At 47.9% G+C, this 17,144-nt stretch overlaps 1 protein-coding gene across 1 annotated transcript in view; it reads left to right on the top strand.

The window, feature by feature from the left end:
* NALF1 (NALCN channel auxiliary factor 1) overlaps positions 1–17,144 on the top strand; it is a 535,944-nt gene that overhangs the window by 496,196 nt on the left and 22,604 nt on the right. The window contains exon 2 of the mRNA XM_045514774.2: positions 14,174–14,345. Coding sequence (XP_045370730.2) covers positions 14,174–14,345 — 172 coding nt within the window. The remainder of the gene's footprint in view (positions 1–14,173; positions 14,346–17,144) is intronic.

Raw genomic sequence — 17,144 nt, 5'->3', positions numbered from 1 at the left:
GAAATTGACACATTGTAACTGACTATACTTAAAAAGAAAAAGGCAGAAATGGAGTTATTCACAATGTATCTTGATCGAATTCAACAAATGATTTCATTTTCTTAATTTTCACAAGATGCCAATAAATTTAGTGTTTAGCAGTTACACGTGTAAGCCTGCGTCAGCCAAGTCATATCAACCAGAACAAGAAACAGCAGTTTTTACCAGTGTCCCTTCTCCTGAAAGTCAGCACCAGGAGGCTTGTCCAAAAGTGGGCCTGTGAGTCCAGCTCCTGGCACTTTTAAAAAGTGCATCAGAAGAAATAGATGCTTTTAGCTTCTAGTTTAAAAAAACAATAATAACAACAAAAAGATTGGCCAAGAAAATAAATCCTACCAAACAGAACAGGAGGGACCTGCTTTCCCGGCCCTGTGGGCTCACCTTCCGTGTGTGTAGACATCACTCCTTCATTCACTGACGAAACCCTAACTGCAGCCTCCCAGAGCCCAGCCCCACCTGTGGAGAGAAGACAGACTGGGTTCTTGCCTCCTTCTGATTTTGAGGTTTTGTCTCGTCAGTTAGATAAAAATCATCAATTTGCTTGCACAATGCAAGTGCGTGCTCAATTTTAAATGTCTGTGACATACAGTTTCACAATTTGCACAATTTTTCAGTATTTAAAACCTTTACACTTTCTCTGTAACTTATCCAGGCTTTCCATAAGTGGCGTATGCAAGGTGGCTCATTGTCATGGGACAAAAATTCCCCTCACGGTGGTCATTTATCCTGTTCTTCACAAGCATTTCTGTGCTTGTTTTATAATGTGCACGTTACACAGTAGTTCATGTGTATGGTTTATAAGTAAATATTGATGGAAGGGAAATATATTACGATTTTAAGTGGATGGAGTGAAAATGTTTAGCAAGTACTGTTGAAAAGACATACAAGTTGGTGTCAGTTCTGTATAATTTAATAGTTGAATAAATGTTCGTGTGAGAAACAGAGAAAGAGGGAGCGAAAACGAGACCGTGAAGGTCCAGGACCAGGACTAGGAAAGGAGGCTTCCTGACTGGTGGCGGCCCTTAGCTCTAATGACAGGCAATTTTTTTCAGACTTAATTCTGGTTCTTTTCTCATTAGCGATAGTATTACTCATGTCACCAGCGCCTGGAGTTCCGAGCTTGCCTTAAGACCACAAACACTGCGATTTTTTGCTGTATTTAAAATCTTTCACTATAGACTAAAATGCGTAGTGGTTACTGAAATACCTTATTGAGATAAAATGAACTATAAAGTGTTGAAAAATGTTTCAATCTTCAAAACTTACCCCCAGAAGAGATATTTCTTGCAACCCAGGAGCAACGCAAATGATCAGAAGTTAGTTTTTGTTTACACCTGAAGTCTGCGGGGTACAGTAAAAAACACATTTTGTTCAGGGTAGGAGTGCGGGGGTAAAACGACCTAAAACCTCCGTCTGACTTTACTGTATTCTGCTGTGGGACTCTGGCCAAATTGCTGAAATTCTCCAAATCTTAGTTTTCATCTTGGTAAAATTGGAGTAATCACACTCACCTCCTGTAGACAATGCGCTGAAGTCACCTGGTCACATAGCTGAGATCAGGCGTGTCTCAGTTTTATTGCCTTTCATTTTATTGTGTGTGAGTTTTTTTTTTTTAACAAATTGAAAGTTTATGGCAACTCTGCGTCCATCAAGTCTATTGGCACAATTTTTTTCTAACAGCATTGGCTCCTTTCTTGTCTCTATATCACATTTTGGTAATTTTCACAGTATTGCAAACCTTTTCATTATTATTATATTTGTTACGGTGATCGGTGATCAGTGATCTTTGACGTTATTGTCATAATTGTTTCGGGGACCCGCAAACTGTGCCCATGTAAGACGGCAGAGTTAACTGATAAATGCTGTGTGTGCTGTGACTGCGCCACCCCTGGCCATTCCCATCTCTCTTCCTCTCCCCGGGCCTCCCTCTTTCCTGAGACACAACAATGTTGAAACCAGGCCACCTGATTATCCTGCGATGGCTTCTAAGTGCTCAGGTGAAAGGAGGAGTCACACAGCTCTCACTGTAAGTCAAAAGCTAGAGGTGACTGAGCTCAGTGAGGGAGGCAGGTGAGAGCTGAGACAGGCAGGAAGCTAGTCTCCTGCACCAAACAGCCAAGTTGTGACAGCAAAGGAGAAGTTCTTGAGGGAAATTAAAAGTGCTCCTCCCATGAACACACTAATGGTAAGAAAGTGAAACAGCCACATTGCTGAGATGGAGAGAGTTTTAGTTAGTGGTCTGGACAGAAGCTCAAACCATCACAAAATTCCCTCAAGCCAAAGCCTCATCCAGAGCAGGGGTCTAACTAACTCTCTTCCTTTCTGTGGAGGCTGAGAGAGGGGAGGAAGCTGCAGAAGAAAAGTTGGAAACTAGCAGAGGTTGGTTCATGAGATTTAAGGAAAGACGCCATCTCCATGACACCAAAGTGCAGGTGAAGCAGGAAGTGCGGACGCAGAAGCTGCAGCGAGTTCCCCAGAAGACGCAGCTCAGATCATCCATGGAGGTGGTTACACTAAGCAACAGATTTTCAAAGCAGACGAAGCAGCCTTATATTGGAGGGAGGAGATATCTAGGACTTTCATAGCCAGAGAGGAGAAGTCAATGCCTGGCTTCAAGGCTTCAAAGGACAGGCTGACCCTCCTGTTAGGAGCTAATGCAGCTGGTGACTCTAAATTGAAGTCAGTTGTTATTTACATTCTGAACATCCAAGGATCCTTAAGAATTATGCTAAATCACTGCCTGTGCTCTATAAATGGAACAGCAAAGCCTGCAGACAGCACACATGTGGACAACGTTGCTGAATATTTCAAGCCCACTGTTGGGACTCACTGCTCAGAAAAGAAAGATTGCTTTCAAAATATGACTGCTCCATGACAGTGCACCTGGCCACCCGAGCGCCCCAGTGGAGATGGACAATGAGGTCAGCGTTGCTCCCATGCCTGCTGACGCTACATCCATTCTGCAGCCCCAGGATCAAGGAGAGACTTCGACTTTCAAATCTTATTATTTAAGAAATAGTTTTGTCACACCGCCATAGACAGTGAGTCCTCTGATGGACCTGGCAAAGTGAACAAAAACCTTCTGGGAAGAATTCACCCCGAGAGACGCCGTTAAGAACGTCCGTGGTTCATGGGGCACAATCAAAGTGTCAGCTTGAGCAGGAGTTTGCAAGAAGCGGATTCCAGCCCTCGTGGGTGACTCTGAGGGGCTCAAGACTTCAGGGGAGGAGGGACCTACCTGTGTGGTGTAAATAGCAAGAGAACTAGAGTCAGAAGTGGAGACTAAAGACGAACTGAACTGCGGCGTCTCAGGATCAGACTGGAAAGGAGGAGGAGCTGCTTCCCGTGGCTGAGCAAAGACAGTCGTTTCCTGATCTAGAAGCTACTCCCGGGGACGATGCCGTGAGGACTGTTGAAATGGCAGCAGAGGGTTTAGAACTTCACATCAACTCAGCCGACAAAGCAGCGGCAGGGTTTGAGCGGACTGCCTCCAATTCTGAAAAAGCTCTACTGTGTGCAGAACGCTGTCAGCCAGCACCGCACGCTGTGGAGAAGCTGTTCGCGAAAGGGAGAGTCAGTCGACGCGGCAAACGTCTCATTTTAAGGGGTTGCCACGGCCGCCCCACCCTTCAGCACCCACCGCCCCACTCAGTCAGCAGCCGCCACCACGGGGACGAGACCCCCACCAGGAAAGGCTGAAGGGCCAGACGACGGACAGCACTTTTTAGCAATAGGATATTTTTCATTAAGGTGTGTACGTTATTATTTGACATAACGGTACCGCACACTTACAGACTGCAGTGTAATATAAACACGACTTCATGTGTGCTGGGAAACCACACATTTCATGCAACTCTCTTCATTACGATATTCACTTTCCTGGGGCTGATGTGGAACCAAACCCGCAGTGTCTCCAAGCGGTGCCTGGACAGTAAATATTCCATCGCCTGCTTCCTCCCGTGCTGTCTCCCACTGTCCCTTCCCGTCCCTCTTTTCTTTCCCGTGTCACAGGCACTCTACCCCGCACTCCGGTCCCCTCTCGGACGTGCCGTATCACTCCCTGTCCTGATGTCCCCTCCTGTCCTCCAGAACCACCCCCTGCACCAGCGGTCCTCACTGATCTCTGCAGTCTCCAAGCCAGAGCCCCCTGCTGGTAATTTACTGCACGGCAGGCCTCATCTTGGCTCCTTTAATTTGCAGACGTTATTCTTGGGAGCAGGGAAGATGCGTCATAATGAAATCTTTACCCTGCCCTCCACGCCTGCTCCCGGGAGGACTTCCCAACTGCCAGGCCCATGGCCCACTCTCAACAAGCCATTTTGGATTAACAGATAGATTGAACGATACCTTTGAAGCCACGGTCGGAGGATACCCGTTAGTGGCTCCGTGTCATGATAACAGCTACAACTCTATGCTAATTAGAAGTTTGAAGGGTTTGCTCTGTGGCTTTTTAAAGCTCTCAGTTCTAAAAGGATCACTGGCACTTTTCTGGCAGTGATCCTATTTATCTAAAGACCCAGTTTAACTAAATAGCATGTTTCTAGGGACCAGGACACAGCTGCGTCCCCACGGTGCTGGGAGTCCATGTGAGGAGCTGTCACCTCTCCTGTCCCTGCTCCTCACAGACAGGACACGTTAGGATAAAGCAGGAAACTCTAAGGATAGCTGGGCGTGGGCTTGGGGACGGCAGAATCAGTCACATCTGTAGGAAAAATAAGGAACATAGAGCCCACCCAACTGAGGGACCGCCTGTCTTTGAGCAAAGACAGGTGAGTATTGTTTAACTGACAACTGTTACGCCTCGGATGCTGTAACGTGGGGTTGTCATCCCGTATTGTCAATACAGGAATGTCCTGATAATGTTGCAAAGTAGAAAATTTAGATCCACAAAGCGTCTCATACCCCAGTTCTGTACAGTAGAAGGCCATGTAAACCTGTAATTGTGTATAAAATGATCAGATTGTTAGTTAACTAATTTTACTTAATTATTGCAAGTTTTTTGTATTTGACTTTAGGTTCTATGACAAAGCTATGCACTGACTTTCTTCATACCTTTATTGTGTGTTTCTATTAAGTGAGGGAGTTCCAGGAAGTCCTATTCTATTTAGTTTTATGAAAAAAATGAATACATCCACATTTTTAAGGAATGCACTGATTACTTATTACAGTTCTACTGAATGTATTGGCATTTTCTAAACGCACTCTACATTCTGGATTGCAACACTCATTCATTCACTCACTGTCAACTGCTCCATGAATTCCTCTGTGCGTCCTGCAGAAAAAGGAAAGTCCACCACGGTCCTGCTCCCCTTTCCTGGAGAAATACATTTTCCCCTGAGATGCTTAAGGCTCACTCCAGATTTACCTACAGACTCACTTGTACCTCTTTCTTTAAAAGGTCAGTTCCCCGCTTTTTAAACCCCTTTCAACGTTCTCGACCTGCTAAAGATGTGGCACTCCAAACTGAATTTCTATTCGAGTTTGCTTGCTGTCTTTTTAAAGCTATAAATTCCAGTAGGATCACTGGCACTTGGATGACGCTTAATACAAACCACATTAAATACAGTGTATTTAGAGGACCACGTGCCATGTAGGACAGTTGCATCTTCAAGGTATTGGTTGGCTGACAGTCCACAAAAGAAGCTGTCATTTATCCCTGTCCCTTTCTGCCTCTAGAAAAGGCTGCTGAGAAAACAGCAGTTTTGCCCACCCATGGCCGACATGCAGAAGTAGTTTCAAGAAAGAATTTCCTTCCTTCCTTCCTTTGTTTTTTTTTTTTTTAAACAGAATCACTTATTATCTCGGGCTTGTAATGTAATTTAAGTGCTGGCCGTATTTCCTGAGTCCTCTGGCTCACTTCACGCATGAATTTTCCCAAAGTTATTCCATGTCCATCATCTCCTAAATCTTCCTCTGCAGACCCCGGGCTTTTAGGGCTTCTTTCTGCTGCATACACCATCTGGTGCCTTTATTCAAGGAGTCCATCACCTCAGACACAGCCGCAGCGTTGGGTTTATCCATAAGGACAGGGAAGCCACGCCTGCACTTTGGCAGATCCCAGCCGTTCCAATATAGATGTTAAATCCTCTGTTGGTGCTTCTGGCCAGACAAGGAGGAGGGCGCTGGTGAGATAGTTGAGCAACTCCACGATCCCGCGTTTTCCCTAATCGTTCCTGGGCCCTCGGTCGCTGCCTACGGGCCCCGCGTCCCTCCTGAACGTCCCCCCCACCCAACGCCCGCGTGCACGGCGCCCGCCCGCCCGCCCGCTCACGGGGCGCGCTTCTACCGCACCTCTTTCTGTCGTTACTAACGTTCACTTTGGGAAGCACAGTAACTTTGTTGGAAAGGAACGAGGTAGGGTTACCTGTCCTCCAGACGCGTTTTGCCATCATCCCACCCAAAGCAGCTTGTCCGTCTCCAACAAGTTTGGAGGAAACTCCGCGCTCGGAAGCTCCTGGCCTCCTACGGGTCCTGAGCCCTGAGTCACACCGTGCCTCCTCTTGGGCAGAAATCCTCCGCTGCTGCCAGCAACCCCATGCCCTGACTCTGCACCTAAACCACAGTGTCTGCCGGGAAAGAGCGGCTCAATTCACAAAGCGGCTTTTAAAATCGTATCTCTGTAGGATTTATTTGTCCTCCAGTAAACGGGTTTGCCGCTTATCTCAAAAGGATCTACAGGGGTTAACATCTTGGGAGCACATCCAGGTTCCTGGTGTGAGTCCGCCCTTGGCAGGATCTCGGAGCCAGGCGGGCTCACACCAGCCAAACCACAAGAGCAGGCTGTGCACACCTGAGGGCCATGCTGTGAAGTTCTGGTGAGAATTCCAGGGAAGGGCAATTTCTCCCAGCCCCCCCCCCCCAGGGCACCAGGAATACAGAAGTGCACAGGCCCCTTCAAGGGAGCCTGGGAAGGAGATAGAGGAACAAAGTGCGTGGCAGTCAGCGTCAGTCCACAGGAGAACATTTCAGAGGCTTCAGACGTGTGTCAGGAAGGTTCACAGGTGAGGTCACACAGGACGGTGGACTCGAGCAGCGGAGGGATGTGTGGGCGAGTTGGGGGAGGGCAGGGCGGCGGGGCTGCGAGGCCGAGGCACATGTGGTCACCTGCCTGTCACCCTCCGCGGCGGCAGAGCGAGGATGAGAGCTGGGGGCCAGGAGGCGCGAGCTCGGCCGGGCAAGGTCTTGAAGCTCTGAGCCGGCTGAGGAGCCGGAACTTCTCCCGGCGCGCAGAGGGGCGGCCACGGGTGACGTGAGGTGGGCGCTGCGATAACCGCGTCCATTTCAGGAAGATCGCTCGGATTGCAGGGCGGAGGCCGGCGCGGCGGAGGCGTTCCTGACCGAGGCCCCAGGGTGCGGCCGCTGGGTGAGGATGGGAACGGCTGGAATCGACAGAAACCAGGAGACCCGGAGTCCTGACACTTAGGACATGGGCCCCTAGGGCTCGGCGATGAAGAGGTTGCGGGAGAGAGCAGACGGAGGCCGGGGGCGACTTCCACATCTTGCCTCTCCCAGAAGAGAAGACGGTAGACTTGAGACTGAGATGCTGAAGAACTTTGAGACAGAGACACACAGAACACAGACGAGATGAGAGAGGGAGAGGGGGCTGCACTGGAATTAGGCTTCCCTGTCTTCAGGACCACAACCAAACCACAGTGAACGCTTACCCCGAAACACTGCGTGACGGCAGTTGAGGACAGACGCCTTGGGGAGATCAGCATTCGGGGGGCAGGTGTGGCAGAGGAGACCAGCAACAGTTACCACAGAACGACCAGTGCAGGAGTGGGGGGCGGGCCAAGAGGAAGCGGGGGTAGAGGGAGTCTCATAATCAGCGGGACGGGCGTCTCAAGACAGAGATGAATCAGCCTTGCTCGCTGCTGCCAGGAGGTCAGATAAAAAAGCAGCCAATTTTAACATCCCAGAGGCCAGGTCACTTGGAAAGAACAGTTTCTGTGCAGTGGTTTGGGCTGACGCCAAGCCGTAGTGAGATGAGGGGGGGAAAGAAGGTGAACCCAGGACGTCATTGACTCAGACGGTGCAAGACGCGTATTCCTGAGAAATGCGGGAAAGGAGACACGGGCTGGCTTTGTGTCCCCTGGACGGTGCTGGAGACACACAGACTCTTCTCTGCTTTCCCCTGTTGCGCGCCCCTCGCAGCTCATCGCTGGGTGAGAGCGTCCCCTCTTCAAGGTCGCTGGCAGAGCTGATCTGCTTTCTGGCATCTTTGCCATCACGTCCGTGTCTGTGGGCCTCCAGGTACTGCACCTGACTAGCAGACGGGACGGGCTGGTCCTGCCTTTTTCAGACCGATTCCCTCTCCAGATGGACGAGGGTTCTGGTGTGGTGGGGAGACTGGGTTGGGTGGACTTGAAAATGTAGGGCAGCGCCAGGAAGCTAGGGAAATTCTGAAGCTCAGGGGAACAGACCAAGTGTTCATAAGAGGATCCAAAAAGTGGGTCACCAAGAGAAAACAGGAAGGCATTTGCGTGTGATTCAGGAAGCGGAGCCGGGACGCAGCCCTGCAGGACGAGGCGTGCTGACATTCTCAGTCTCTGGCAGATCAAGGGGCCTGTCTCCTGACACCATCCATCTCTGACTGTTCCTCCTCAGATGACTTGCTTCATCCTTAAGCAGGGATTTCTTTTTCTTGTTTCATCAGTATTCCTGATTTCTGAGTACAACCTGCTTTAACCAGACACTGACACAGATGTAGAAGAAAGAAGACGTTCAGATACATGAATGTGAACTTTTATTTTGACTTCCTCCCTGACGCGTAATTGTAACAACATGCGTTATGCATCAGGGTGCAGCAGCCTGAGGCGGTTACCATAGCAGACGATTGCTTACATAACCGATTATTTCAGCCCCACTCGCGCTCGGAATGCGGGCCTTAACGCACCAGAGCTGACAGAGTAAGATCCCCTGGAACGCGTCACCCAAGCCACGGATGTAAAGAGTCAGCCCGCAGTGACACTTGGGGACGAGGACCGCAGCCTTCTACTACGATGACAGCCATTTGCAATTTCTGACATTTTTCTTAATGATAAAAAATTGTAACCCTTTTTTTTTTTCAAATAGCTAACAAATATTTACAATATAAATCGCCTCCCTGGCTCTAAAACGTAGACATAGATTTAGGGGAAGGGAGGCAAGTGTATTTAAAAGAGATGAGACTCTGAGCCTCTACAGGAAAAATATTAATTTTAGGCATTTTCATGAGCTGAGCCATGGTCACGTGGAACGTGCACACCCAGGAGAGGTCACGAAGACCTGGCCTGGGGTGTGCTGACCTCATTTGTAAGGGCAAGCCTGAAAATCACAGTTATCTGGGGTACCGGGCAGAACTTGTAATGAACACAGAAGGGACTGTTTCAGGCTCACCCTTCCGTCCACATAAAGCCTCCCTTTCCAGAGCCCCACAGCGCAGCCTCGCCTCCCACAGCCGGGGACAGAGAGCCCTCCCTCAGCCTGTGTCCTGGGACTTCCAGCCATGATTGTGCCATTACAACCAGAACTTCCCTAAAAACTGAGGATTATTTTTTGAAAAAAAACAGTCTTCATCAAAAGTCTGGAAGTGAGCCGAGCAGCCCACAGCTCCCTGGCATCGCCTGCCTCCTCACCCTGTGCTCCCCTAGCTCCCATCTCCAAACAGGCCTGTGTAACCGAGGGGGTTTACGGGGTGACGCTGTGCAGAGGGGAGCCAGAAGTCAGCCCCGGGGCGGGGGCGCTCAGCCCAGCCCGCTGCGCATGATTGCAAGGGCAAGTTTGGAGGTGCAGGTCTGGGACGGTGGGCTGGGAATGAGCACTGCTCAGGTGACGCCGTCCAAAGGGTGTGCTGCGTCATTAAAGCCACGTCCAGGGAGGCAGGGGCTCAGGATTGCAGGCGACTGTGAACTTGCTCGGGCCCAGCTCCCACTTTATGACCCGCGGCTCAGCGGGACGACCTGGGGGACCTTTCTTCTGAAATGCTGCCCCCCACCCAGGACTCGGGGACCCAGACACCGCGTGTTGCCATCACTTTCCATTTAGGCTCAGAAGAGTCCCGGCTACGCAGAGCCCAGCAAAAAGGGCCAGCCGGGGTTCCACTCATTGGCTCCTCCCATCTCTCTGTCACTCATTTTCTTCGTCTGTGAAATAGTTCCCAAACACAACTCAAAGGTTTCATGGGGAAAAATAACAAAGGAAAAAATGCTTTTGGAGGGAATAAAAAAAAAAAAAAAAAAAAAAAAGAACATAACTACTAAATAGAAACAAGCTCATAAACATAGAATACAAACTTGCGGTTGCCAAGGGGGCGGTGGGTGGGAAGGGGCAGACTGGGAATTCAAAATTTGTAGATACTGACAGGCACATATAGAATAAGATAAACAAGATTATACTGTACAGCACAGGGAAATGTATACAAGATCTTGTGGTAGCTCACAGTGGAAAAAAATGTGACAATGAATATATGTATGTTCATGTATAACTGAAAAATTGTGCTCTACACTGGAATTTGACACAACATTGTAAAATGACTATAACTCAATTAAAAAAAATAAAAAATAAAAAAAAATTTTATAAAGAGAGAAAGAGAAGATTGTTATCCAACTATTCAGTAAAAACGTCACTCTTATTTAGGTCAATTTTCATCATCTGCTCTTCCTTTTCTACCCTGTAATGTGAGAGTATTTCCTGTTGACTCTACAACGGGCTGCTGTCGGGCAACGCGGTTGTTCAGTCAGCCGTCCTTCCCAAGGGGCAGGAAATGGGGTGAGGTGTCCTCCACGGGCGTAGTTACCTGGAAAACGAGCTGCTTCCCCAGAGAGGCGCAGCCTCCGGCAGAGGTGGGGTCCACGAAGCTTAGCTATCCATGTGTCTGCAGAGGCCTGAAACGTGCATTTGTTCCTGTCCAACGCCACTGTTTAGCGTCGACAATCATGTCTACTGTTCAGGGACACTGAGAAAAGGGACGACGCGATGCTTCTCTCCACAGGAGAAGCGAAGTCGCTGTAACAGAGATTTCTGACTTTCCTTACAGACGGAGTTCTTATGGGGAGAAGACAGGTGTATTCATTTTTCATCACGTACTTCTATTTGAAAATCCTTTAGGACTTTAAAAACTTAATCATCTTGTCTCTTTGGGTTTGTGCCAAAACCTTGAAATTTCTCAACCCCTTTCCCTCAAAAATTGTAAAATGGCAGCGCTGGGAAGGATCTAAGAGCACTTTCCTTGCACAAGGGTCCTCCTCTCACTGTATTGGCAGGAGTTACCCAGACTCTATCGGAATTTTTCCCGTTACGGGGAGCTCGGTACCTGGCAAGGCAGCCTGGTGCATTTGTCTGCATCTTGTCTGGGACAAAAGCACCTCTTCGCACAAGGACAGCCTACCTGTCTGTGTTCTCTCTGGTCTGTACCCTCTGGTTTCACATTAAGAAAAGCTATTGACATCAGCCCAGAGCAGCTTCTTCAGATACTGATGACAATAGTTAGCACTTCACCCTTTCTTCTTCTGCTCACCCTACTTTCTGGCTTCGTGCATTCCTAGAACTAAATTGTAGAAAATGTTGAAGACTCAAATAAGGGATCTTCCATTGCATTTCAAAAGTCTAGGACTTAAGTCCTAAGAACTAATGATACAGCAGAGGCCGCTGGGACAGCTGGTTGTAGCCCCACGGAAGGTCCAGGATTCTGCCGGTGGCTCTGCAAATCATGGCCGCTTTTCTTCATAACCACTGCCTGATGTTTATAAAAACGGCTTGGATGACTTACTAGTGTTTTAAGTCAAAAAACCTGCAAAGGAAGTATAGATGAAAAAGCATTTAGGGACCAGAATAAAAGTGGCCCCATTTCAACTGGGCGATGCTAAGGAGGCTGCTTGGAAAGAAGACAGATGTGTATGGACCCCAGGAGGCTTCCGTACGCGGCGTCCCATTGTCTGTGGGAGAGGAGCCTGTTTCCTAGGCTCGAGTTTATACGTCCAGCACGTGACTTGCTCTTCAAAACCATTTTACTTTGAATCATTGTGCAAAAATAAGCTGTGAGGTGAAAGAACACAGTTTGACCCATAAAAATACCTGTGATTTCTGGAATTACCCACGGGTACTCCCTGAGGGCAAAGAGATACCTGGAGTCTTTCGAATCCCAGAAATAAGCAGAATGAGATTTTTCCTTAAAAGAGAATTTTATTGTTGTTAGATCTGTATATATAAATATACTCAACTTCCTCTAGTACCAAAAAAAGGAAGTCTAAAGCAGGAACCACAAAATAGACACTGACTATTCTTACATTATAGCTCTGTTTACATCCTAAGTGTCATGCATCCCATTACACGTTATGGCGTGCTGCACAAATACCAGTGGTATTTTGAAAAGCGTCCTCAGCTCCCCGAAGCACGGCTGGGAACCCGCTGCTGTTCTCTTTCTCTGCCGCTCCTGCTTTCAGCCTCTTTCTGCCAGAGTGAAGGCCCCGCCACCCCTACCACCACATCTCCATCCACACGCCCCATGCCGTTTCTGGTTGAAATTTAAGAAGTCTTCAGGGTTTCCTCAGCTATTGTAGTGTTATTTCTAGTGCAATTTCTAATGTACATTTTTATGTTAAGACCTATTCAAAAGACCTATAAGAATACTAGTTATTTGGATATTTTCCTATCTGGTCATATGGTGATTATAAACCATTGACGACAGCAGGTAAAATTATGTTTAGCTATCTAAAATTATATCTGAATTTCACCTGTATCTCATTTTACCCCGACTGAGGCACCTTGATTGAAGAATCAAACTTCACTTTGATCAAATGAGTAGTTATTCATAAAAAGTCAATGCAAACTTTCTCCTACCAAATGCATCCATTAACCAGGTACATGCAATGCAGTGCTGATCACAGATGAATCCGACATCTCTCTTCTGGTTTCTTAAATTCTTCTGAAAAACTGTTTTCAGATTAAACATAGCATAATTATGATGCATGCAGAATTCGGACTCCTGCAGAACATGGATTGTCCAGTTACTTCCATTAGTGATGATTATCCGTGTGCAAAGCGTGACCACTACTTACCATCTGTGTGTGTGCTGAGAATCACATGGGAAGCAAATGCTTGTAACTTGCTCAGCACAGAGCGTGGCGTGGCTGAATGCTCGCCGTTATTCTTGGGGTTACTGTCAGGTGTTTGTGATCTCTCTGTGTACGCGTAACTGGAAACCGTTCACTTTTCCAAGTAGGATGTAGGCGACAAAGTCTTCCCTGAGGAGTATTAACCCTAGAAACAGGCGATCAGAAGCCAGCGGAGCCACGGGCCGGGGACGCCTAAGTCACAACGGCATGGACAGCCGCTGGGGGAAACTCTGTCACTGGGTTATTTGGACTTAGGCTCAGTTTGTTCCCTTATTGTAGAATAGGGTATTTTTTCAACATTTACTTTCCTAAATACCTATCAATCACAAAGAGACAATTGAAATCACAATCCTTTTACATTTTATTAAATTAAACAAACACTTAACAAATACTCATGTAGACCCCAGGTCCAAGTTGTGGCTCTGATGAGGTTTCCTTCCTCGTGCTCCTGACGAATACAAGACTTACAGAGTGTGGGTTGGGTGTTTCTGGGCTTTCGGACGATGAGACATTTCATGTATCTGATGTGAGTCATGAATTTAATGCCCACCCTACGCGTTCAGTGCCCTGGAGTTCAAGCTCCAACCAGCAGCCTGTCCGCACCGCCCGCTGGGGCGTCTTTGTAGGGGACTCAGCGCCATCTAGTGCCCCCGGGGAGAACAGCTGGTGGTCTGCGCAGCTCCCCCCGCACCCTGCAGTAAATAACCACAGTGTATCCACAGCGTTACTTCCTTCCTTGTACATCACTGGATTCCGAAAACCTCAGCTCTTGCATAACTCCACTGTTTTTCACACGAGTTACATCCAATCAAACGCCATATTACCTTTTGCCTTCTCGCAAGGGCTCAATCCAGGAACATTTGGCTCCAATGCAAAGACATCACTTGCCGCTGGCGTTGGGTGAATATGCTTTCTGCAAGGGCCGGCGAGTTTTTTTAGGAGCCATTTGAAGCCGCAGCGGGCTTCTCGCAGTACAGCCTGTCCTTTACTAGCCAGAACTGTTGTCATCTCGCCCTATTTTTGATTCTTCTCTTTTTCAGATTGTCTACAAAGCCTGGCTGTGTTCCCAGTACTTTGAAGTCGCCCAGCTTAACTGCAGAAAGACAATTCCTTGCAAGCAATACTGTTTGGAGGTTCAGACGAGGTGTCCGTTCATACTGCCCGACAATGATGAAGTGATCTACGGGGGACTGTCCAGTTTCATCTGTACAGGTACAGTGCAGGGCGGCTTTGGCCCCCAGCCGCTCGCGGGGGGCTTGCTCTCCTGCGGGCTGCTTGTCTGCTGGGTTGGTTCCCTCCACTGATGTAGCCCTGAAGATGCGGTTAGGAGTTTTCCACGCTGCCCTTCACAGATGTCCTGAAAGGCCCCTGAGACTGATGTGGAAATGCCACGTTGCGTGTTGTCTACGTGTGATCACAGTTGTTAACTTTGTAAAAGGCTAATTCCGAGGACAAGATTTCAGCAATCATTAGATTTGCTTCGATTCGCTTAGAGTTGGTCAGGTTCTACCTGCCTCATCTTTGTATTGACCTAAGAACAGATGATGTGGTAAGAACAGTAAAATTGTGTCTCTTCTTCAGATCGGTCACAAGCTTATGTCCCAAGTCCATCTTCTGAGAAGTGCCGTGTACCTTTATCTTAAATAAGTATCAGGAGTATAAAGAAATGTCCATCTAAGTTGTTCGTGCATTAGAGCCGCATGTTACGGGCCAATGCAATGTAATCTTATATTTCCAATTAACGATGTTCACTTCCTTCAGCAAATGACTCAGACGGGGCAAAATGTCAGCATTTGGCTTCTGGATGTTTACAAGCATGCATGACACCACTTAGACATAGAATAAGATGTGAGGGGTAAGAGCAGACTGCTTTGAAAATGAATGGTGAGCGGGCCTGGGAGGACCGTCCCCTTGGCCGTCATGATGTGGTCACCGGAGCTGTGGGTCGGGTTCTCTCGGTGAGAAAGGACTACGTGATGTCCTGGCGACCAGACGGCCTGAGTTATGGCATGTTTAGTTTACAGGCTGTAAGGACAAGATACTCATAAGCGAGAAGGAACATGAAAACCCACTCCTTACACTAGCCTTTGTGAAACCCTTCTAAGCAGAGTGACACATCGAGGTGTCCAACATGAGAAATCACCAGATTCTTTCTAGCTCACTTATTTCCAGGCCGGCCCATTGGCCATACTGTTCTAAGTGATGGCCTCTCCAGGGGCAGTCCAGCAAGGATCTCCCCTCGGAGCCTGCCTCGACCCCGGACGAGTGCTTCCTGGTGGCCCAGCCGCATGGGAGGAGCGTCCGGATGGAGGCTGACAGACACGGCTTTCATCCTGCTTCTCTCATGCCTCCTCTCCGAGCCACCGGCTTCCCCTGAGGCAGTTCATGATAGTGGTTCCCCCTTGCCCATCCGCCGGGAGGGCCACAGACAGGGGAGGAGCCCAGGACACGTTCCTTAGGCACCGGCCGTCTTCCGAGTGGAAGTGATCTGAGGCAGGCAAAGGAACTGGCCAGTTCTTTTTGTTATGCTCTGGGTTGTGCTGAGGTCATTTTTCATACAGTTCCTCTCTACCCGGAGGACAGAGGACGAGCAAAAGAAACAGAGACAGAGAGAAAGGAAGGAAGGAAGGAAGGAAAGGAAGGAAGGAAGGAAGGAGGGGGGGGAGGAAGGGGGGAGGGAGGAATTTATTAACATCTTCTTCCTTTGACTCTGAGCCAAAATTCACCAGCCAGAGGCTATTCATTTATTTGTCTTTCACATAAAACTCTCAATAAAAGGTCATCGAGAAAAGACCTTTGACTCTTGACTTTGGGGCAATGAGATGCCCATGGTTCCAGGACTTTGGAGTAACTTGTGGAATTTTCTGGAGAGGCTGTATTTTTGTTCATTCACACGCATGTAGCTTTGTTCCTGGAGAAGTTCAGTGGCCCCACTCCCCCGCCAGGTTCTCAGAGCAGAAAACAACCTCAGACAAAGGGTGAGGCATTCATCTCCATCTTTCCCTGCTTCTTGGGCCCTTATCTGTTTGTGCAAATCTGAAATACAGGTCTGGATGTCTGTCCCCTTTTCTGTACACTTTCACAGCTGTGGAAGAAGTGAGACCTGGGATTTTGTCTCTTTCTGCACAGCAGGTGCACGAAGTCCATCTTATGGTTTTAATTGTCTTTGAGTGTTTTTAAGTCGGAGTTTTCATAGCCATCACTACATCACTGAGGAAAACAGACAGGAAAAGAGAGATCTGTCACCTGTCAGGTCCAGGGGAAAGGTTAGAAGCTTTCTTGGAGTCTCACAGCTGCATGTTTGTTAACCTGACTCCTCTGTTCCCCACTGTCAGTTGAGTGTCTGTTCTTTTTATTACTTCTCCAAAATGTGCAGAATAAATTCTAAAAGCATCTTAAAAGGAATTTACCAAGTGGGCTGGTCTTAAGCTTGCCTCCAGTAATTCTTCTCTTTAAAAAAAATTAATAAATGGCTTATTTCCATTCTATAGGCTGAAAAATATAATTATTTATCATCAAGAGGGGAAGAGATAGATGGCGTTTCTTTCAAACTCAACCTATTTAATTCTAGTTGTCTCCCTACTAAGGGAGATACACCCAGTTCACAGCTTCCAGAAGGGAAGGGGGCCCCTCTAAGAGTCAGTCTTGGAGAAGGACTCTGCACATGGGACTACAAAACTCCATCTTCCAGATGCCACCTAAGTGAGGGTCAGTTTTGTTCCAGGTGCTTCTCCCTGTAACGGTGTAAGGTTGGCTTTTTTTCTAGAGTCCTCTGTGTCCAGTCTTTCTGAGACTGCAATTGCAGGACCCCAATTCCTCCTGTCACGTAGGCTTTTATTAGACACGTACCGATGCTTGAAACTCCTGTCATCCACCAGAAAAAGTGCATCTTGGCCCCTTGGAATCAGTGAACCAATTAGAAGGTTCAGAACACACAAAGTTTATTTAAATCAAGAGTTATTTAAAATGTTGAAAACAGTTATTAGATTCAACCTGTAGTGCGTCATTTCT

This window comes from Camelus bactrianus, chromosome 14 (assembly GCF_048773025.1).
Source record: "Camelus bactrianus isolate YW-2024 breed Bactrian camel chromosome 14, ASM4877302v1, whole genome shotgun sequence".
NCBI classification, from domain to species: domain Eukaryota; kingdom Metazoa; phylum Chordata; class Mammalia; order Artiodactyla; family Camelidae; genus Camelus; species Camelus bactrianus.
The sequence above is the reverse complement of the archived record's forward strand: the minus strand, read 5'-3'. Positions and strand labels throughout refer to the sequence as shown.